Genomic DNA, 21,425 nt, shown 5'->3' with positions numbered 1-21,425 from the left:
GTATAACCATCATTTAGAGAGGAAGTTATTGAGCTTCTACAGAATGTTTGTGTTGTGCAGTGGCTCACAGTAACACAACAATTTCACTGAGTGAAATTTGTATATAAATGTACAATATGCTAATATTTAATTTTATATGGAAAATGAGAACTACTTTACTCAACCTCTAACTGTCCTTTAATCATGTTTGCCTTCTGCCGATTCTGGCAGATTTGCAGATAATAGCTCAAGCTCCTATAATAAATATTAGCAAGAACACTATAAAAATGGTATCACTCAGTTTAAATAAAAAATACACAAGGCTCATCTTAAATTGCATAAAAGAAAAAAAAAGATCTTATGGTTCATCAAAACTAACTTTTCTCAAAAACATATAGAAATTGTTTTGATTCCCCCCAAAAATGGGTGTTTATTAGTATAAGTAGTTAACTTTACTTTGGATAAAGGTTATTTTGGTGGGCGAACAATTTTCTCTGTGTAACTTCCACTAATGGCAATATTTTTCCAAAAGTACTTAGTTTTTCCTAAAATCCTGCATTTATTAATCCTATGTCAAATGATAAAAAACTAAAGAAAAACAAACTATTATTTATGACGTCACAGCAACATTTATTCTGAGGTCATGTTCCCTTTGCTGTTTCATCAACAATCAGCTTACAAACCTTTGAATTCCTGTAAATTCTTTGAAAAGTGAATTCAAAACACAGAATCCTGAAAAAAATAAAGAACAACTTCACTTCAAATCAATGTATTTAACAGAACAGATACCAAACATCAGCACTTAGAACAAACACAGTCAAGGGGAGATGAGCTACATGTAAAAGGCTTCGACCAAAGCTTATACTGAGATTGAGGTTAAAACAATGAACAGAGCGTGGTTGTGTTTTGGTTAAGTAGCACAGAGGAAATGAACATACACAAGAATCTATATTACAGTCTTGATGCGACAAATGCATACATTGGTATAAACATACTAGATGTGGTTTGGAAAGCTAAATACATGTTCGTAGTTTTGTGTTCTATTGCAGGTTATGGTGCGCTTTAGTAAAAGACAAGAACTGGCACATTGCAAAAGGAAAGGGTCTATTGTGTGTCTGGATCAATGAACCCAGACTTTACTCTACTATTTAGGATAATAGTAATTCAGACTCTACTGCCATTCACTCTAACCTAGTCAGTCCCGGTCAAACAAAATAACTCAATGAAATTGCGTCTTTGTCGTTAAAGTCTGGCTCTTACATTAACATAAAACTATAACATAATTTTAATCCAAATGGAAATAAAAAAGCACAGACAAAAAAGCATAAACATAATCATATATACTATAAATATGCCCTTTATTGGCATTCAACAGCATTGGCATCCAAACAGAGCAAGAATAGAGTAGATAAAGAACCATGAAACACAAAGTGTCCAGTTACAAGCCACACCTCAGCTCTGTGGTGTCGGTGTGTGGATGAGCGTCCCTCGTCAGAGACCATGCAGACAGACAGACAGACAGACTGCTCACTCTAAAGCACACAGCTCTCGTTACAGTCAGTGCTGCTGCCGGCTGATCTCCTCTTCAGTTCCCTGCCCTCTGTCTCATGGTGGGGGTGCGGCTGGTTCCCCTGCAGCCGGCGGCCTTGCTCCCGTGGCTTGAGGTCGTCCGGCCCCCGACCCCTCACCGGCTCCACCTGGAGGTAGGCGCGCACCCGGTGGTCCTGTGCCACGGTGCCGCTGAAGTCAATGACGCGACACTCGTACGTGCCCTCATCTGACGGCTTGACGCTGGAGAGGCGGAGCTTGTGGGAGATGTTGCCGCTGGCTACTTTGACCACCTGATGGAGAGAAAAAAGGAAGATGGCAAACACTTATTCATAGAGTTCATTATGCATACGTCTGATCTTGACTTTACTTCGTGCATCAGCTGATGTCAGATCAAACTCACGCTGATTTTGGAGGCATCTTTGGACGTCTCCTCCAAGGGTACAACCTGGACAGAAACATGAGTGATGCTTTAGCAACAAAATCCTATTCCTTGCAACATCCCATAGCAACAGAATATAATTGATGTTTTTGTGCAGGCTTTACACAAATCTTTGCTTCCTTGTGTTGCTGATCTATAATTTACTCTTGTGGCTGAGCTGTATCTACAGCAGGTTTGTATGTCTGCATGCTTACTGTATATGTGCATCCTCAAAAGTGTGTGTGAGCACGTAGGCTCCGTCTGTGAATGTGTATGCAGAGGCAACAGAGGTATTCTTTTGGGTATAGGTATGAATTATGCATGCAGTGGTGAGAGATTTTGAAAATCTATTTCTTTCTCAATGCCAATTATAGTGTCTTTAGGCACAACAGGGGTGCCTGCGAGCTCCCCCATCATGGGAGAGGGTAAACCTGTTCCCCCAGTGCTGACAAATGCTAATCAGCAATTATCCCATCGTTTTAATGCTACAGGGTTTCTGCCACAGCTAATATCGCTTTTCCTTCTGCACGCTATACACCGAGCTATAGAGTCAATCCGAGCAGTTGTGTCCAAATAATAAATAACTAGAAAAAAGGAAAGAAGAAATTTATATGAGGGAAGAGCTCTGCCATGCCACGGGTTTAAAGCACTAACCAGGTACAGGAGCATCTCAGTGATAAAACGAAATAGTTCCATTTTCTTTGTGTTGAGTTTGTATTTCCTGGATTCACTAAATATAGTCTTATAGCTTTATTTTTTAAACATCGGCAAAGGACAAAAAACAATTTGCTTTTTAATCAGCCAGTTAGAGCCTATTAAAGACAATGTTTGAATGATTTGTTCTTGTGAATGGATAATATCCATCCACCATTAATTCATTCTTCTTCTTTGATGATCGTGGCAAAGCTGGAGCCAATTCCAGATGACACTGAGCAAGAGGCGTTGTACATCCTGGAAAGGTCACCAGCGTATCACAGCACCAACATACAGAGACAAACAACCACTCACACCTACAGACTATCTATAGAAGAATATGTTAGCGACCTAGAGCGGAAGCTAGGGACATATCACCAGTTCTGCACCTTTGCGTCTATGGGTGCTCCAGCCTTTTAATCTCAAGACACCCTTTGGGTGCTGGTGACTATTTGTGATTGGACTAGAAGCCAACATTTCCCGGGTCTCTGGCTTGCTCTGACTGATCACTCCTGGGCAGCAGAAGGGGCCCTCTCTGTCCCTGTTCCCATTCTTGGACAAAGGGTCTCCATGCAACTCGGCTTGACAGCACTTGTTTCTTTGTGACAAAAACTGGGTATTGTTACAATATGGTTTTCAGTATCTAAGTTTCTAAGTTTGAATTTTTAGTTTTGATTGTTCTATTCCCGGCTCAAACTTGGGCTTCCTGTGGTATCTCAATTCTATTTTTAAACTGAGCAATAGAGCTTTCCTCTGGCAACTGAAAGACTGCCCCCTGGGGTTCAAGTATCTCTGCACCTCTACATTCACCAAAATCAAAACAGTGTAGCTTACATAATTAGTGACCTGGGCTGACTTCTCCTGCCAGTTTCTGTGGTCCTTGATGTACCACCACTGGATCTCCAGGGAGTAGGAGGGAGAGCCCACCCCGCGGAAGGAACAAGCCATCTCTACATCTTCACCGCTCTGCGTCGTGATGTCGTGTGGCACCTCTGTAAAAAGAGCTAGAGCAAGAAAGGGTGGGAAAAAAGACAACTTAAGAAATCCCAAAGAATGACAGAAACACAGATTTCTATTAATCAGTTTCACTGTTGACACTGCTGATCCCACTTCAGCAGGAAAAGCAATAAAGCAAGGGGTAAACCAGCACTACTTCTTGGAGGTTTGGACATTACATTATTTTCTCTGTACTGACTTTTGAAATGGTCCATAACTCATCATAACAGCACATTTTCCATCACATAACATTTGGATGAGCGTGCAGGAGGCAGGCAACACAGAAGCAACATCTAGTCAAAAACACTCCTTCAAGTGTGAACCTTATTCATCTTTCTTTAACCACACTGTACAAATTCAATGATAATCTGTGTGCAGTTTACAATTGAAGAACCAAGAATTAATGTTAATAGATGAGAATATAATTAATAAAAGGACATTTTTGGATGTAATTGAATTTGATGAATGAGATGAAGGACTTTAGATATGGATCAAATTAAACTCAATGTTACAATTACATAATTATATATTATCATATACATATAACATATATATATATAGTTTTATTATAGTAACTATTATGACAAAAAGCTGAAATAGTAAAGAAGTTAAAAACCAGTCAGAAACAACATTAAAATACATTTTACGAATATTTCCCTTTATTTTCTACAATAACCATGAAATATAATGTCCTCAGAGTCTATAGTTTATTAGTTGTGCAGGACAACATTTATTTTGACCATTCCAATCATGAAATAGTTATCAAAGTATATAGTAAAAGCATAAAGAACATACACCACTCATTGACTGAATGTAAATAAAAAGTGGGTAAATATAAGATTTATGACCAAACACACATATGAGTCTAACCGCAGGTGTATATTTTATATGAGTTAATTTATATATGTGCGTATGAACCCTAAATTTGTTTCTGTCAAATTCAAATTGTATCTGAAATATTTATTTAAAGTTTATATCATTATTCAACGTTACTACGTATTTTTTTAACTGTATCATTCTTTACGAGTCATGTTTCAGGTTACCTCATGAATAATAGCACGATATTCAGCCTCCTGATATATCAGATTAAAGAGAAGAGGATAAAAGATGGACAAGCTAAAAACATAAAACATCCGGCCATGGCTATCACCTGGGATACTTTAGACCATGTAGCAAAGTAAGAAGTTGGCCATCGTCTCTGTAATTGACATTCGCCTGGCATTGTACGAGGCTGATCTCAGGGATGAACGGGAAGATGGAAGATAAGAGGCTGAGAACAGAGGGACGGTGTCGTTTGACTGACTGGGCCCTCAAGAGTCGTGCCCTTGATGCACCGCTGCTTGCGTCCAGGCAGTGGCCTCATTTGTCAGGAGGAGACGTACTGTAGGGATGGAGCTGTGCAGGTGCCAAGAAGGGTGGAGGAAGAGGGAAGAGAGGAGCAGAGAGAAACGAAGGATGAGGGCAGAGGTGAACTGAGGCGTGAGGTGAGAGGAAAGAGCTGAGCAAAATGGGACAGTGAGAGAAAGTGATAGGAGAGGCTGAGGAGGAGCTGAGACAAAATACACACAAACACACACACACTTCCAGTCTGTTTACCATGTAAACACCCTTTTATTGCAATAAAACAACCTTTTGTAATTATTATAAAACGATGCAAAGTTTGATGTACAAACATGAATCAACAACTCTTTACTGCAACCCTTTTCTTATTACTTTTCAAATTTAACAACCCTCCCAATTGATCAATATCAATATTTGTGCGCGGAAATGAAATATTGTTATGCAACTAGTGTTCTCCCAGGGTTGGCTCTGCAGAAACCCACATCCCCAATAAGCTACTTAGTGACTTATCAATTTCAAAAGGAACAATCAGAGCATTTAAAGACTTGTGTTTAGGTTTCATTCCTCAGCTGAGAGATAAATTGCGGACAAATTGTCATCATATGTAGGATTCACAACAAATCCTTGAAATGCTTTCCTGATAATGTAATGTATTGAAATGTGGCACCTGGTTTTATCATGGCGAACTGAAGGTCCTTTACGAATGAGCTTTAAAAAAAACAGCTCACTCTCGCCACTTGAGAATAACTCTTTTTACTTCTCTAGGATCCATATTATGTTAATTCTCCCGAGACTAAAAAGAGACAGGTGCAAGGACACGTTTTAGCCTTCCTCGACAGTCCATTTGCCTTTTTATGTTTTACAGTGTGAATCCTTGTTAGACGTGGACAGATACAAGGGGAGAGAACATTCTTTCATCCGTTTCTCATATTAGGAGGCATATCAGAGACCGGTCAGCCACAAGTGGGTCATGCAGGAGAGAAGTGCTTTACAGCACATGGCCTGAAGCAAACATAATGTGGGACTAGTCTATGTGTCTTATACATTAACATGTTTGTGAGAAAAGACATTATTTGTGTGTAAGAAAAAAGATTCTGGTTTGATTTTTCAACAGAAAATTGGCATTTTACAGATACTGATAAGACTGCTTCATTTTAGACTTTCACTAGATTTGAATACAGGGAAAACAACAGGACACAAATAACTACATATTGGAGCGGACAAAAGGTTTTTTCGAGGTGTGCTTTTTTTTTCTGTTCTGCTCTGTTGAATAGCAAAACAAGACAAAAGACATGAAATGTTCCTGAACTGATTCCTGGTGATTCTGCTGCCCAGCGGGACACATTTCCTGTAGCTAAGTATTCCTTCAGTGTCGACTGTAATCACAGCTGGCGTAATGAATCATTTTCATCTGATGATGCATGGCTTTCCTGATGGCAGGGAAATCAGCATGGGAGGATAACAATACAATTAAATCTGCACCGAGCAATTCCGAGAGATCAAAAATAGCAACATTTATTATAAAATAAAATTATTCATACATTAACCGTAATGTGACATGAACCATAACCTTTGACAAATATATTTAAGACACATCTATACAGTGTGTGCTATTATTCTTAAACAGCTGATAATAGTTGGACCTTTACACAGTAAGGCAGAAACATAACTGGTGACAGGGGAGATAGAAGTCCACAAAGTCCTATCGTTCTCAAATTGAAAAACATTTCCTAAAGGCGGAGATTAAGGTAAAATGGGTTTAAGTCTGTGTCTCTTATACATTAACATGTTTGTGAGAAAAGACATTTGTGGTTTTTAATTCCTAAAACAGTGCTATTTGTTTTTTAACATGTGCTTTTTAACGTTAAAACCTAGTTGTCTTTCCACTTTTTATCATTTATCTTTACATCTCATTATTCAAAGGTTCCTCTTCGTTTCTTGAATGTCTAATGAAAAACAGAGGAGGTGAAACAAAACATATTAAGATGTCTTGTAATAATGTGTTATGAACATATGGTGCCAGAGCTGAAGCCTGGATTAATAGAGAACTTCACTGTGCATAATATGTATGAGCAACACAACGGAGGGAGGCACTTCTATCATATGGGTTTTTGTAGTATTCTATGTAGGAGTTTTTGCCCCCGAGATACAGTCTCAACATCTAGCAGCAGAGCACAGACAGCCGCATCTGTCACTTTCAAAAGAAAGTGAATGTCTCTGTTCACAGAAAGCACACAGAGAAAGCCTGCACAGAATGATGATATGGAAAAATATTCAATCTTAACTGAATAAAGTAATACTGAAATTATTACGACCCAATTACTCAATCACCAGAACATGAAAGGTTTGTTCCGTTGAGAAGTAAATCGGTGGAGAAAAGCATCGGACCAAGTATGGGACCTTGGGGGACACCAAGTGAGATGGTGCTATGAGAAAAAGAGAATCTAATAGAGACACTGAGGGATTGGCTGAATAAATAAGAGACCCTCTTCTGCTGGTTTAACTTGTGAATGAGACTCGACTGATTTGAATATGTCAAAGGAAGCTGATGGATCAAGGAGTAGGAGGATCAGAGTCGTTTCTGGAGTCTGCAGCTATGAGGAGATCGTAGTGTCAGTAATGCAGATTCAGTCCTGTGAAGGACAACACGGAAATGATCATTATGACATTGTGACTTATAGAAATGCAGCCACCACATGCATGTGACCTGGGTTTGGATGAAGTCTATCGGATCAGTTAAGTTGACTACGGTTTCAGAATTGTTCAAAGTTGTCAGGAAAGTTCAGGTTCATCTGTAATGCACTGCTTTCTCTTTTCAGTCCGGTGTGCAGCATCAGTAAACATGAAAAAACGGCCACAGCCCTGCACGACGGATGGGACTGGACCAGATTTCTGAATGTGTTCCCTGGCTTTAGTTCAAAGTTGAATTGTTTAAAGTCTGCACGGAAGAAGTATGACAGAGAAGTGGTGAAGAATTAATGAGGCTAACGGAGTCTCTACAGCCATTTGAAACCACAGTGTGTGAAGTCAAAGTCGAGTCAAGGAGAGACGTATTTGAGTCCTGAAATACTCTCGGGAGTGCAGAGCTACAGCAGGACGGGCTTATAGCTGCAAGGTAATTCCAACACATTTCCCCAGCCAGCCAATAAGACCCCAATTCTGCAAATGCACGATTTTTCTAAATTTTCAACGTCTTTTCTTTCTCTCGTTTAAATCTTTTCTTAGATCTTTCTCTATCCTTCTGTCTCCCTTGCCAGTTCACTTACAGCTCCCACAAATCTCCACCTCTTGTTGAAAGCACGTTTTTTTTCTCCTCTCTCCCTTTTCTATTGCCCTTTCATTCTTACTTTCCACCTCTTAGTCCTACCTCCCTTTTCCACTCAAGTCTCTTCTATACCTTCACCTCCCTTCCTCCTTTATTCAGCTCCCCTCCTTACTTTCTCTTCCTATCTCTCCGAGTGGCCCCTCTGTGTCTGTCTGGCATAAAGAGATGCTTCCAGCTCTCAGGGTAGCCCACTACATATCCTGGAGCTTTGCCCATTGGCACTAACAGGTGTTCAGTATCCTGGGAGACTTACCCTGCATGTGTCATTGTGTGGCCTATGGCTTTATTCATGCACACTATAATGTGTAAAGTGTAACATCTCGCTGTCACAAATGAACCATAATGAAAGAACATTGTGTCCCTTTAAGAATTGGAGGCAGTTTCTTTGGACATCATCAGCCTGCAACACTTAAGATACATGTTTCTCTCCATCAGACACAAATAAATGACTTCCCACACCACAGCTAGAGCATAATAAATCTCAATTCAAGAAAGAGACTATTCTCTGCAACAGATGAAAGAGGAGGACAGAAAATACATAAGCTCTCCTCACACGATGCTGGAAGCATTGTTTAAAAAAATGGATCAGCAGTTTTGCAGACTCTGCTTCCTTTTTGTTTCTTTCACCTCACAGATGAAATAATTGCAGTAATATTCTTTCAATAAATGTAGACTCAGCAGAGAAGGATCAAAAGACACATTTGTAAAGATGTTACATTCTTTAAAAAGACCACAGATGCAATAGAAATGACTCCATCTCTAAAGTAGGCTTTTCTGCAGTAAATCCAAAATTATAAAGGCACAAGTTAGTTTTTTTTTTAATATATATTATTTGTAAGAAAAATTATCGTTGATCGTCATGGAATGATAAATTTTGATCTTCAGACCTCAAAATACACTAGAGATCACATTCACTCATTCACATACACAAATTAACATAGAACTTTCTTTATGTTATTAGCACATCCCACTCTCACACTGACATAACAGCTGTAGGGGGCAATGTGTGGCTGAAAAATGTATTAATCATTAATTATTTGTATTGTTCCAGTCATTTACAATCATCAATCAATCAAATTTGATTTGTATAGCCCATATTCACAAATCACAATTTGTCTCATAGGGATTTTCACAGCTCCTCTTATTCACAAATCAAGATCAATGTGCCATCTGAAGACATCACCTCAGACTTTGGGGAAATGTGATGGGCATTCTTTTAAAGCATCTGAAATTATTCATCAATAAAACAGAAGTTCTCTATGTCCCCTCTTCAACCTGCCTGCGAAACAGGACTTGTTGACAAACACACTGTCTCCTGTTGAGAGCTGTGCAAACATCATGCCCTGACAAGCCTGCTCAGCAGACATCCAACTGTTTTCCAACTTTAATCACAGCAGCGTCACCAAAAATCAATACTATAACCTTGGTAGAATATAAAATCAACACAAAAGCCAGTAAACTTTCATGCTAGAGAAAAGAGTGAAAACATGTACTTCTGAGGTGAATATCAACTTCTAGGGAAAGCTCAAACTGTTTTTTTTCATTTATAATACTACATAGCCACTGCAGAATAAGTTTGCTTGGCTTGGCCTTGTCCACGAATAGATTGTCATAAAGGCGGTACTGACAGGAGTGCCTTCCCTTAAGGAAGGGGACCCTTGTTTGGAGATGCATATATAGTACATTTTTGAAACGGTCCTCCTTGGCATTTTCACCATATTGCTCAGAGTGGCAATGATGGAAGCAAGGCCACGGGAATACAGAGGCGGCTGCTCGCTACCAAGAAAAGACTCATTAAAAATGAAAAAGGAAGAAAAAAAGAATGAAAGCAGTGGAGGACATAAAAATATATCAATCCCAAAAGAGAGCACTCGAGTATGTTCGGGTCCCAGGCAAAATGAGAGGGATATATCCAGCTTGAGAGGCACCGTGAGGTCAATCCATCGATCCTCTCTTTCCCTCTCACTCCCACCTCCCTGTCGCAGACGGAGCTTGGACTGATTGAGGATGACTTGATTGCACGGGCCTTATTAGCATGGAAGAGGAGCAAGTGTGACATCCACATCTTTCCTCATCAATTTGTGAGAGTCAGAGAGGCCTGCAGGGGGAGCTTGTCACCAACACAGCTTGTAATTGTCTCTGTCAAACCATTAAAGGGGGATTATTGTATTCGTCTGTGTTTTTCCTATAGTCTACATACTGATAAGACTGACTATGAGGTTATTCTCTTCATCCAGATCCAGAAAACACAGCACTGTGGTAGCTGTCTGTTGTTTAGGGGTAAAAGGTTGTGAGTTGAGAGTCTATTCTTAGATTGGCTGAGTGAAAGTTGCTGCCATGGAAATACAGAAAAAAATATCTCATAAATCACAAAATATTTTCCAGAAATAAAATAATTACAGATTGACTGGTGTGTTCTATGTTAAATGCTTGGGGGATATTAAAAAAATACTTATGAAACTTGACACTTACTTTCAGTTAATAGTGCGTTTATGGGACAATATCAAGCTGCAGATTTAAATACGTTTGGAGTTTAAGTTCAGTACATAGCAGTATGCTTATGGTCCAGTAAATACAACATGTCATCCACTGCATCATTGTGGCTCATGTGTGTGTTTTTGGACAACAGTGAAGGTCCATGGCACGAAGAAACCATTGTTGTGATTATATCAAATATTATTTGCTTGTGCGCTCACGTATGCTACATTAATGCACACACATACAGGATGTGCAATGAACTTTTGTGACTTTTAGTATTGCTCAATAGGGCACGCAGAAGCCTGCTAGACAATTGTCAAACTGCTATCATTGCATAAAGGTATAGGTGTCAGTTAATGGAAAAATATATCATTTACTCTGCAAATAGACTCTGCAAGCCTGAGAGGAGGTCACACCTGCAGGTTCACCCACGGTTGACCTCCAGATGCAACTCTGTGGCCGTCACGCCACTTTGCTAGGTGCTCAACCGTATCTTTTCCCCTCAGGAAAGTACCTGTTGAAAAGTACCTCCAGAGTTCACATGTAGGTAGGGTTGCAAAAGCTCAAAGGTTAACCTGCCTCGCTATGATTTTAATGGAAGATAACAAGCCCATTTATGGACTTGCAAAACCCCCCAAAATGCCAGTTTAAGGCGCAAAGTGTACTTCTCCCATTGGAGGATTTAAACCCTTCCTCCTCTCAGGCTGCACCCAGTTCTATCTATATAATGTGTTGAAATTTGTGACTCCGGGCTTTTCCTGAGACATGATCCAAGGAGATTGGTGAAGTGTCCAGCAGAACCCCAGAGTCTCTGTAAGTATTTCATTGTTTTACAATAAATATTTAATTTCCAGAACTTCATGTATAAGTGTCTAATTATTCCTTCTCAAATCCTGGATCAACAAACACGCATGTCCAATCGCCGGAGGCGAGGTCAAGTGTAGTGCCCGGCGACGACACTATGTATATTCGATTCTGGGAACTGTTGTTGTAAATTTCAAAACATCAACACAGTCAAAACTGATTTTCTCTAGCAAAATGTATCCATCTGCTGAATCAAACATCCACACCAAAATGTAATGCCTTCATCATTGGCTCATGCCTTGTTTTTTTAATGCTTGTGAATTTGTCTTTATATCCCACTCACAAAATGGACCACAAAATACAATAAACAAATGATATCCCATATGGACAAATTTTATTTCTTAAACCACAAACATGCTCGACAAAACATTTTCAAGGTTGAAACTGCAAATGCAGGGTGTAAATGTTGAGATGTAATTGTTAAATTGATATGAAATAAAACAATATCTATTTGAAATTAAAAAAAGGCGCAGTCATTGATACTTTTCTTCTCAACAGCCATGTAACTCTTGTAGAAGTGATAACTGAATCTTCTCTTTTGTCTTCTTTCTATTGTCTTTTCTGATATTTTAAAGAAAACACAATTACAGAGAATAAATTCAACTCCTGTACATTACAAAGCATGAAATCGGGGGCTTTATGAATGTTTGTGTAACCTTAAAGTAACCTCAAGGTGTTGAGAAGATAAACAAGACAAGAGAGGCATTGGAATTGATGTCCTAGGTGGAAGAAATCCTTCTCCAAGTTAAGGGCAAACATTTGTCATCGGAAAAGGTGCCGCCTTCCGGGGACAGCCAGTACAATCGGGTTCATTAACTCTGTACTTCTACTTGAGACACATCCGCAGGGAACTCAGGAGAATTGATTCATTGAAATGAAAAAAAAATTATCAGACATAGTAAATACCAAGACATAGAAATCCAGCTTTACATTGTAACTTCCATCATGGTGCATGCAAATAGCCACTTAACAGAATCCCTGTGGGAAGAGGTATTTCCCTAATTTGATGAATGGCTTTAATAAACAGGTAAGCCCCGAGGGGGGACTATGTGGAACCATGAAACAACAAGCTTCTGAATAAAGTACATATTTATCTTGATCCTGAAAACCCTTCAATCCTGCAAATAGACCAACTGGAGGAGGAAGTTACTTACGGTTCATATTCACTAATAAGAGGAGAAACCTTTATTACTTTCTACTGGTCTAGAAAGTAATATAGGTTGACGTGAGCCTTTCACAGACACATGTTTGCTGATAGGGGCCAAACTTATTTTATTTTATTTCATTTTACAGAACTAACGATGCAGAAAAGATGTGCCTTTACGTACATATTAACATATACATTTTTTTCAATTAAAGTTAAATATTGTTTGTTTTTTCTTTTTCTTTATAGTTATTTAAAATTAGGTTTATGGTAAAACTGTAAAATGTAGTAATGATGGATGTATCGATCCAGACAGACCCATACTGTTATAAGTATCTGTCCTAAAAAATTACTTATAGTGTCCCTACACTAACAGAAAAGTCAAACTTACCTCTTATTAAAACCCTTAGTTTGAGCCACAATCTTGTGTCTCTCCATTTATGATGCGGTTTGTTTTCTGAGCAGTCAGTAACACTGTGTTTGTTAATATTACTATCGCACTGCATTTCTGTACAGCACAGGCACAAGTACAAGTGACAGCATACAACCTAGCATGGGAAATAAAAGAAACAATGATGGTAAAACAAGTGTTCTCACCATTTGGCACAAAGTCAATACTGTACTTGGTTTGGAATCAGTGGCCGGGCAAACAGACGCCTGTCTCCTCAGGGAAATAATCACTTGCTGAGACACCTTCAACCTCTATTCAAGGTGGAAGGTGAAATAATGAAATGAGTGGAGGCGGTAATCAAGCAAGCAGCTGTCGGCCTGTTCCCGCCAATGCAATGGGTCTGCAGGGCGAACTTTTCATAGCCCTTGGGAGACAAGATTCAGAGGCTATTTCTGCGTTTCCTCCCAGTGTGGGCAAACACAATGTAGCGTGTGCTGTTGGCAACACAACCCTGAAGCTCGGAGGCATTTTGAGGAATGCACACTGTACTCCATCTGGACTCCCCAGGGAGGAAAGACAACATGATGCTCTGTTCTACAGTGCTGCCCTTGAGAGCCGTTTACGTGATGTGTGTGAGACAGTGAGAGCTCTCTGCTTGGCCCGATGTGTCCAATCTGCAGCGATCCACAGAGCTAGACTGGAGCTGAACTAATGAGAACTAATGAGTTCCCCCTTTCATGAAGTAGTGCTATCATTTCAGGTGTGAATGTAACGTAACCAAATCGAACAATTCAAAAGGGGCAAAAGCAACCTCAAAGCTCCCCGTTTATGATGGGGACTGTATGATAAGAGATAAGGATGCACACAAAAGATGCTCTCTGCCACCGTTTGGGCGCCATCTTTCCTGCCTTTTCTGCTTCTTGAGATTCAAGGTTTCAAAGACATTTCTTCAGAGCCAGAGAACCAGGCTATCGTCTTTCTGGTGGTTCAGAACACATTTAAAGGGGACATATTATGCCCATTTTACCACAGTTGATATGGCTCCTTGGGGTCTTAATGAAATGTCTGTAACATATTTTGGTCAAAATACCACAAGGATCATTTAAAACAGCACCTTTTTACCATGTCTAAAACAGCCCTCCTCAGATTGACCTGTTTTGAGTGCCCCCCCCACCCTCGCAGACAAAGGGATCGTGGAGGGGCTACAGCTCTGGAGGCTAACACCGCTGCAACTTTTTCGGCGAAATGCACTTAAAACCCTGCGTCTGAGTTTATTTTAAAGCGAGCGACGCAGGCGGCAAGAAGCTGCTGGTCACCGGCACCGGTTCGTGCAACTGGGGTGCGTTGGCAAGGCCATGTAGCGAGACTACTGTGATGTCAATTAGAGTCGTATTCCCATTCGACGCACTCTAGCGTATCGTTTCTGACATAGAGGAACCACAACAAATCGCGGGAGTTGTTTTTTTCCAGAGTTTTTGGGACAGTAGACATGCCAGAGACCCAAATTAACGTGTACTACAAAAGTGGAATTTTCATAATATGTCACCTTTAAAAAGCTGGGTCAGCCATTTTTAGAGCATCTGCAAAAAGTTGAGTAATTGATTAAAGCGTTGTTTAGTGACGTACTAAAGGTAACGTTTTAGTAACTACTTAAGTAATTTAATTGTATGTTACTAGCCTTGTATGGAAGTAATAATTGCTCAGGTTAAACACTAATATGTATGGAGACTATTATTATAATGATTATAATTATCATCAACTTTTACAGCCATAACAGAAAAGGAACTCAAATAAATAAATCTTGAAATACACAATGTTTACCTCCATAAAATAACTCAAAACATCTTGCACACAACATGTTACCATTTTTCATGTGGGACTCTACAGTGTGAATATTGCCAAATTTCTGAACTTGTCTTTAGCTCTGGCTAATGCTACGCTAATGAAAATCACTTTATAAAAAAATTTACTTGCTGCTGTGTTGTAGCAGTATAGAAGAAGTGGTATCCGGGAAAAGAAAACTGCAGTTTTATCGGGGTGAAGGTACAACTACTAGAGACGAGGCATCGGATCGGTACATAGATTGGCAAACTCGCTGATACCGTGTATTCAATGCTTTTCTGATATTTATAAATCTATAATAACTGTCACACCCCGCCTCGGGTGAAGGTAATGTAACCTTAAAAAGACTGGACTTTCAAACCCAAAGATGGCAAGGCACACAGTTGCAAATTGGTTTATAACAACATTTATTCTCCCAAAGTGTCAAAATAAGTGCACAACATACATAGGAGGCCAAAACCCAAACATCTCAGTAGATATTCCGTGGAGAGCTGAGCACCCTGAGCACCCTGAGCACCCTGAGCACCCTGAGCACCCTGAGCACCCTGAGCACCCTGAGCACCCTGAGCACCCTGAGCACCCTGAGCACCCTGAGCACCCTGAGCACCCTGCACAACACCGACAACCTCCTCCGGCAACAGCATGCAGCAGACTGTCAGAAGGACAGCAGCTCACCCCTTATATACCCCATGGCCCCTCCCACTAGACAGGCCCAATCAACAGGGGGATTATAATACTGAGCATTTTGCCAACCAACCATGAATACACTCATCAAAAAATACAGCATGCATGTTAATGTTACTTTCATTTAGCAGATTAGTGATTTTCACTAGTACATTTAAAATTGTCACTCATTAATGTCCAATGTCAATGTCCAGTGTCCCCCTTTGACACAAGGGAAAATGGTTTGGCCCAAACATGGCCAATCAGTCCAATCAGTTGCAGCAGGTATTTCCTGACACCATATTTAAAGCCCTCAGCCCCACCCTGACTCTTTTAGTCTGCAGTACAGAGCCGTGGTGAGCGGGTAAGATTGTTTGTGAGTGTTTGAACAACGAGAATGTATGCTTGAGGGCCTTGCCGCTCACACCATCCATCAATGCGCGCCGCCGACAGGCAGCCAAACAGGGACAGTGGTCTAAACCGTCACAATAACAAAAAGTATCATTTTAATTATAATATTCTTATAATAAAAAATGTGTTCGATCCATCATTCAATACATTATCTACACTGTTCGTCCTTTGAGGGTTGTTGGGGGAGCTGGAGCCAACCGACATGGGGAAAGAGGGCAGGTGTCACCCCGCATACAGAGACAATCAAGCAATCAGATTAACATTTCAATGTGAATTAATTCATCAGTCATTTGAGGAAAAAAATTGTACGAATAACTGCTAATGATAATCGGTTGTTGCAGTCCAAGATCTTCTTTTACAGAAAAGAGTTCGAATTTTGCTCTTTCATATGAATTTTACTGTTTAAGCTTCAGTTCATGTTTAATGAAAGTGCAAATCAACAATGACAGACTCTGAAAGCTTAGTTAAATGAGAATGTTCAAAAGGATCTAGATTTTTGTTGCTGAGAAGATGTGATCTTTTTACACCAATTAGACTGATCTGTGAAACAGGTAAATATTTTCTCATCAGTGGTGCCTGACAAACACATCAGAGATTAGTGCGTCACCGGAGGAAGCAGCTGTCCCTTCAAAATGTGACATGTTGAAACTGAATCCCGTCTTCAGCATTCTCTTGAGTTGAGCATTTCTTCAACATCTCCATTTATTCTCCCACCAAGCTTCTGCCAGCAACCTCTTCTGTGACAGTAGTACTGTACAATATGTTGCCCCCTCCTCCTCATGCACAGTCAGAGCTCCATTAAATTGAAAGCCAATGCAAACTGCCCGGGCTGGTCGTCCTCATTAAGAGGACACCAAGCAGAGGACTGGCAGAGGATCCCAGTCACTTTGGAAGCCTAATGAATTGGTACACGCCTCCACACTGTGCGAGCGGCACGCTCACGATGGATAACAGGATGAACGCCGCCGAGGAGCACTAACATTGCGGAGGCTTGCACTGGAAAAGTAAGGTTCCGAATTTATGATGAAACCATGTGTGGCTGCATCAAGGCTTTGTATTATCTGCTGTCTGCAAGGACGACATCTCACATCACACATGCAAAAACAACCTTGATGGTCTCTCCTCTGTCTTTACCTCTAAGTCAAACCCTCACACATCTGGCACACAGCGCGGTCAAGTTCCTGATCCATCTCACATGGTAATTTGTCTGCACACGGAATATATAATATTACAATGGGGGGGGATTCAATCTACACTTCAGCTCAAGTGAAAATGAAGGGTGCAGGGGCTGACCGGGCCCCAACCAGACGGACCTATCTGAAACAAATAAGCTGAATCTAACAAGCTCTCCTCAGAACAGTGAATCCAGCCTCTCTGCTCTACATGAAAGCTCAGCTCACCACGGTTTGAGACCATTTGTCCAGAAGACAAAAAAATATCTTGTGGATTACTTGACCACAAAGGAAAAACTGCAACTCTCTCTTATGCTGCTGGAGCTCAAAAGTGAAAATAAAAGGCTCCACACACTGAACCATTTCTTCGTATTACCACTCTGAGACACAATGCGGGAGAGGGAACACAGCAATTCAAACCAATGCTAATTAACTCCATTTGGGACGATTGCTATCGATTGATTTTCTAACCTTCCCGTGACAGTCAATCCATTTGGAGCCACGACACTTGTCAATAGTGCTTGAGCTAAAGCTAACTCACTAAGCAGAGACGGTTCAAGCGACGGCCTGTGATGAAGAGGTTATCTCAGTATCTAACCAGAAAACAGTAAATCTATGCGCCATGCTGCTAGAAGAAGGTAACATTGCATTTAAGAAAAGATGTAAATTATACTGTTACTGATATACAGAAATATTCCCTTTTCCGTCATGGTTGAAAGCTAAACAACTAAAATATAAGCAATGTTTTTAGCAGCTGTCTGAATGCATATTCAAAAAGCTAGCAGAGGATGTAGATCACCTACTGCAGGGAACCAAAGTCACAGACAATTCTTGCCGCATAGCAACCAGCAAAGTTATTTCAGGCTAAAAAGACCAGGCCCTCATCTAAATCAAGTGGCAACTCACGGTGACATCACCCACTGGTTAGTCAGAGCTTGTATGCGACCTGCACCCATTGGATGGTACAAGCTGTCAATCACATGTTATCCATGTCCCAATGCAAGATGAAGATTTGAAAGAAAAGATTGTGATGGTAAACTGCTGACATTGTGGATCAAAGGAGGAGTATCACATTTTACTAAAGACTTCTACAGAAACTGACCACTGCAACCAGTGGCGTTGGCTTCTGCTGGTCCTTCAAGAGAAAACAGGTTTCAGGCACTTCAGCAATGGCGTCACTTTCCAAACATGGAGTCTAGCTCCATTTATTATACTGTCTTTGGTCTAAATGAGTGGGGAGAGAGACACAACTGCACTTTCAATAGTCACCAGGCCATTAAAACTGCCTAGATAGGTGACCTTGTACCAAATTATGGTTTGATGCCGCCATTGTACACCAGCTCTTTGTACAACTAAATCCAGAATACCATGACATGGCCCCATCATCTTATCCCATCAAAAGCTCTTGATCAAATGCAAGAACTTATGTCCAGTAATGTCCAACATGTCTGGTGTTTCAGGCTTTTTTAATCAGGATCCTTTCAGTGGTTTGTCTCCTCCCTCTTAAAGTCTGTAGTATAAGTGTCACTTTCTGCAACTAATATCTACTACTACTTCTTGCATGAGACGGTATCTACTTAACAACCCGAGGAACAGAATAAATACGGGATAACTATGAGCAGCAAGGTCTTTAAGTTATGAAACTGCACCTGAATCTTTCTGTTGTTACAATACCGATTCCAATTTTCAAGAAAAACTGTTTGCAGGTTGTCCCCTACTACTTTTATTTATAAGACAATTCAGGTTTACTCCAGGTTTCACATAGTTTATGATCAGGGATGGTCCTATTTCAGTGGATTTTTCATCACTGGTGAAAGACTCTGACAAGTTAATGAAATAAAAGCTTTTGACGTGATAGATCAGCAAACAATAAAGCTGTCCAATCGTGTATAGAACAAATCATTTCACTACAAGGCAACAGCAGAAATATATGTTCACGTTCCAACAGTAGAGTTCTGTTCCAACGTCCAGCGAAAATGAATTATGATAAAAGGTGCTACAGTAGAGTAACAGTCCAACGCCTTCACCCACCTCCTTTGGGTTCAAACTGGAACTGTAATTTTTCTTAACAACACTGAAGGCATGTGTCCTTGTTCTTTCTTTAGATGGTTCACCTTGGCTTACATCGTTCTTACAAGTTCATATTTCGTATCCATCAAACTAAATCTCCGTCCAAACCTGGTAGGAAGCTTCTTACGTAATGTAATATTGTAACACTCACACTCTTGTGTAGTTTGGAAGTTCACATCGACCTTTATACAACTGATTTGAAGTAGTATTCGTTTTTAGGGTTAAACAGGCCACACTGCACTGATTGATGCTAATTTCACACAAAATTACACTTATTTTGCAGAATTGAATAACACTTCATAGGTTAAATTTCTATAGCCTGGTGGACTTATGCAAATTTTGGAATACTCCTGGTTTAATTTCAACAAGGGACTTACTCTTCAGGTTTTTCCTTTTCGTTAATTCTCTAATGCAAACTATTTAATTATGAGAAGAAACAATAATAATATTTTAATGCAGGCAGACCAGATCTTAAAACACAAAAAAGATTTCATTTTGTTTCCCTTTATCGGGTTATTAGGATCCTGGGAGCCTCGGGTCAGAGAATAATGTCTGTGCCACAGGTTGAGTGTTAAAACTCAAAAACATAAATTGAGCTGGCCATTGGGACTTGCTGCAGAAATTCAGGTGTGATTTTCGGTTTACAATATGGAGAGCCAGGCCTCTGGGTTTGAGTCACAGGTGAGTCATTTCTGTGTAAAGTCAAGTGCTCCATTACTCATCAGTCCCTCACCTCCAAAATCAAGGTGCCAGAGACTTACAGCTCCAATTATCTTCAGCAGCAGTTGGAACATAAAAAAGGATATTGATTGGAGGTGGTTTGCAAGAAATCCACCTGCTTCCATTTATGCTGTTGCTAATCTGTCATGATCACATCAGGAGCCATGGGGGGACCATGAAAATCGGAAAGCGGATGGCATATTTTTGTATATTTTATACATATTTTAGGCAACATCTTGAATTGTTTTAATTTTAAAGCGATTACTTGAAATCATCTTGGGACCCTTATTCTTACCCCAGTAACCCAGTAATAATCTGCCACCATCTGCAGGGATGCCATCTAATTGTGAGCAGACATGTAAGACGTAGATACCTTCACATTAGTTGTATAAGTCGCTTTTCAAGAATTTTGCTTTAAACTGAAATAATCCAACAGTTTTGTTCAGCAGTACAAGGATTAGAAAAACACTTTATGCTGAGTCTGTCAAACAAAACAGGTTGTGCTGCAACTGATTTTTCATCAACCTGAATGTGGGGTATATGATCAACTTGCTGAATGATGGAAAATGATCTGTTGACATCATATGGATGCGAAAAAACTTTTATCATATTACATCATGTTGAAAAACAATAAAACATGAATAAAGTGCACATTCAGAAGTGTTATCAACCACATGTTCATCTTCATTAAAAAATCATGAGCTTCTTCTCAACCCTCATTCCACCACCTGCAAACACCGGATCAAAACAACTCACCGTGTCCGGAGACGTGGTTGTCCACCTCGGCGTGCGCCACCTTCACCGCTGCGTTAAGTTGGAGGTAAAGTCCCGCGTACTGTAACATCCCCAGAATCACTCCGAAGCTGCCCATGGCTCCAGCCGGTGTTTGTAGCAGGGGCTTGAAGCGGTCACATGAGGCGGAGAGCGTTGGTAGAGTCTCCCAACAGGCGGCGGACAGGGCAGCAGCCCTCACGCGCACACAGCTGGAGCAGGAGAGGAGAAGGAGGAGGTGGAGGAGACGGGTCTGATCTGCAGGAGGAGGTGACGAGGACACGAGGCGGAGGGAGACGCAGTGCCGGCAGTTGCTGCGGCTCACACCGACACTCAATTAAGCGGAGGGATATCACAGAGCCGAAGGATTTCACTGTAATGACTGCTCCTGTTTTTAGGTTTATGATGATTATTTTCTCTTGATTTGAAGATTTTTAAAATGTTTTAATATATCTACTGTTTAAAAAAATTACATTTATTTATGTTATTTTCAATTTTATCTTCTGGGTTCAGTGTTTTAGAAAGATAGATAGATTACTTTATTCATCCCCGAGGGGATCATAGCAGCCGATACATTTGAATACAATAAAATACAA

At 40.3% G+C, this 21,425-nt stretch overlaps 1 protein-coding gene across 1 annotated transcript; it reads right to left on the bottom strand.

Annotated features, from left to right (window-relative positions):
• Nucleotides 1-751: 751 nt before the first annotated feature.
• Nucleotides 752-20,984, bottom strand: vstm2l (V-set and transmembrane domain containing 2 like). The gene is made up of 4 exons (XM_053444342.1): nt 20,815-20,984; nt 3,476-3,645; nt 1,931-1,975; nt 752-1,820 (listed from the first exon to the last, which is right to left on the bottom strand). The coding sequence occupies exons 1-4, from the start codon at nt 20,927-20,929 to the stop codon at nt 1,512-1,514; spliced, it is 639 nt and encodes a 212-aa protein (XP_053300317.1). The 5' UTR covers nt 20,930-20,984; the 3' UTR covers nt 752-1,511.
• Nucleotides 20,985-21,425: the final 441 nt, after the last annotated feature.

This window comes from Pleuronectes platessa, chromosome 2 (assembly GCF_947347685.1).
Source record: "Pleuronectes platessa chromosome 2, fPlePla1.1, whole genome shotgun sequence".
Taxonomy (NCBI): domain Eukaryota; kingdom Metazoa; phylum Chordata; class Actinopteri; order Pleuronectiformes; family Pleuronectidae; genus Pleuronectes; species Pleuronectes platessa.
Note: the sequence above shows the minus strand (reverse complement) of the source record. Positions and strands in the feature narration are given on the sequence as shown.

Bases quoted from the DNA above. Each gene is read 5' to 3' on its own strand.
- vstm2l (XM_053444342.1), bottom strand. From the start codon at position 20,929: ATGGGCAGCTTCGGAGTGATTCTGGGGATGTTACAGTACGCGGGACTT. The intron at 1,976-3,475 runs GTAAGCTACACT...GTTTCTGTCCAG, and splicing joins CAGCCCAGGTCACTAATTAT to GTTGTACCCTTGGAGGAGAC. The intron at 1,821-1,930 runs GTGAGTTTGATC...TCTCTCCATCAG, and splicing joins AAGATGCCTCCAAAATCAGC to GTGGTCAAAGTAGCCAGCGG.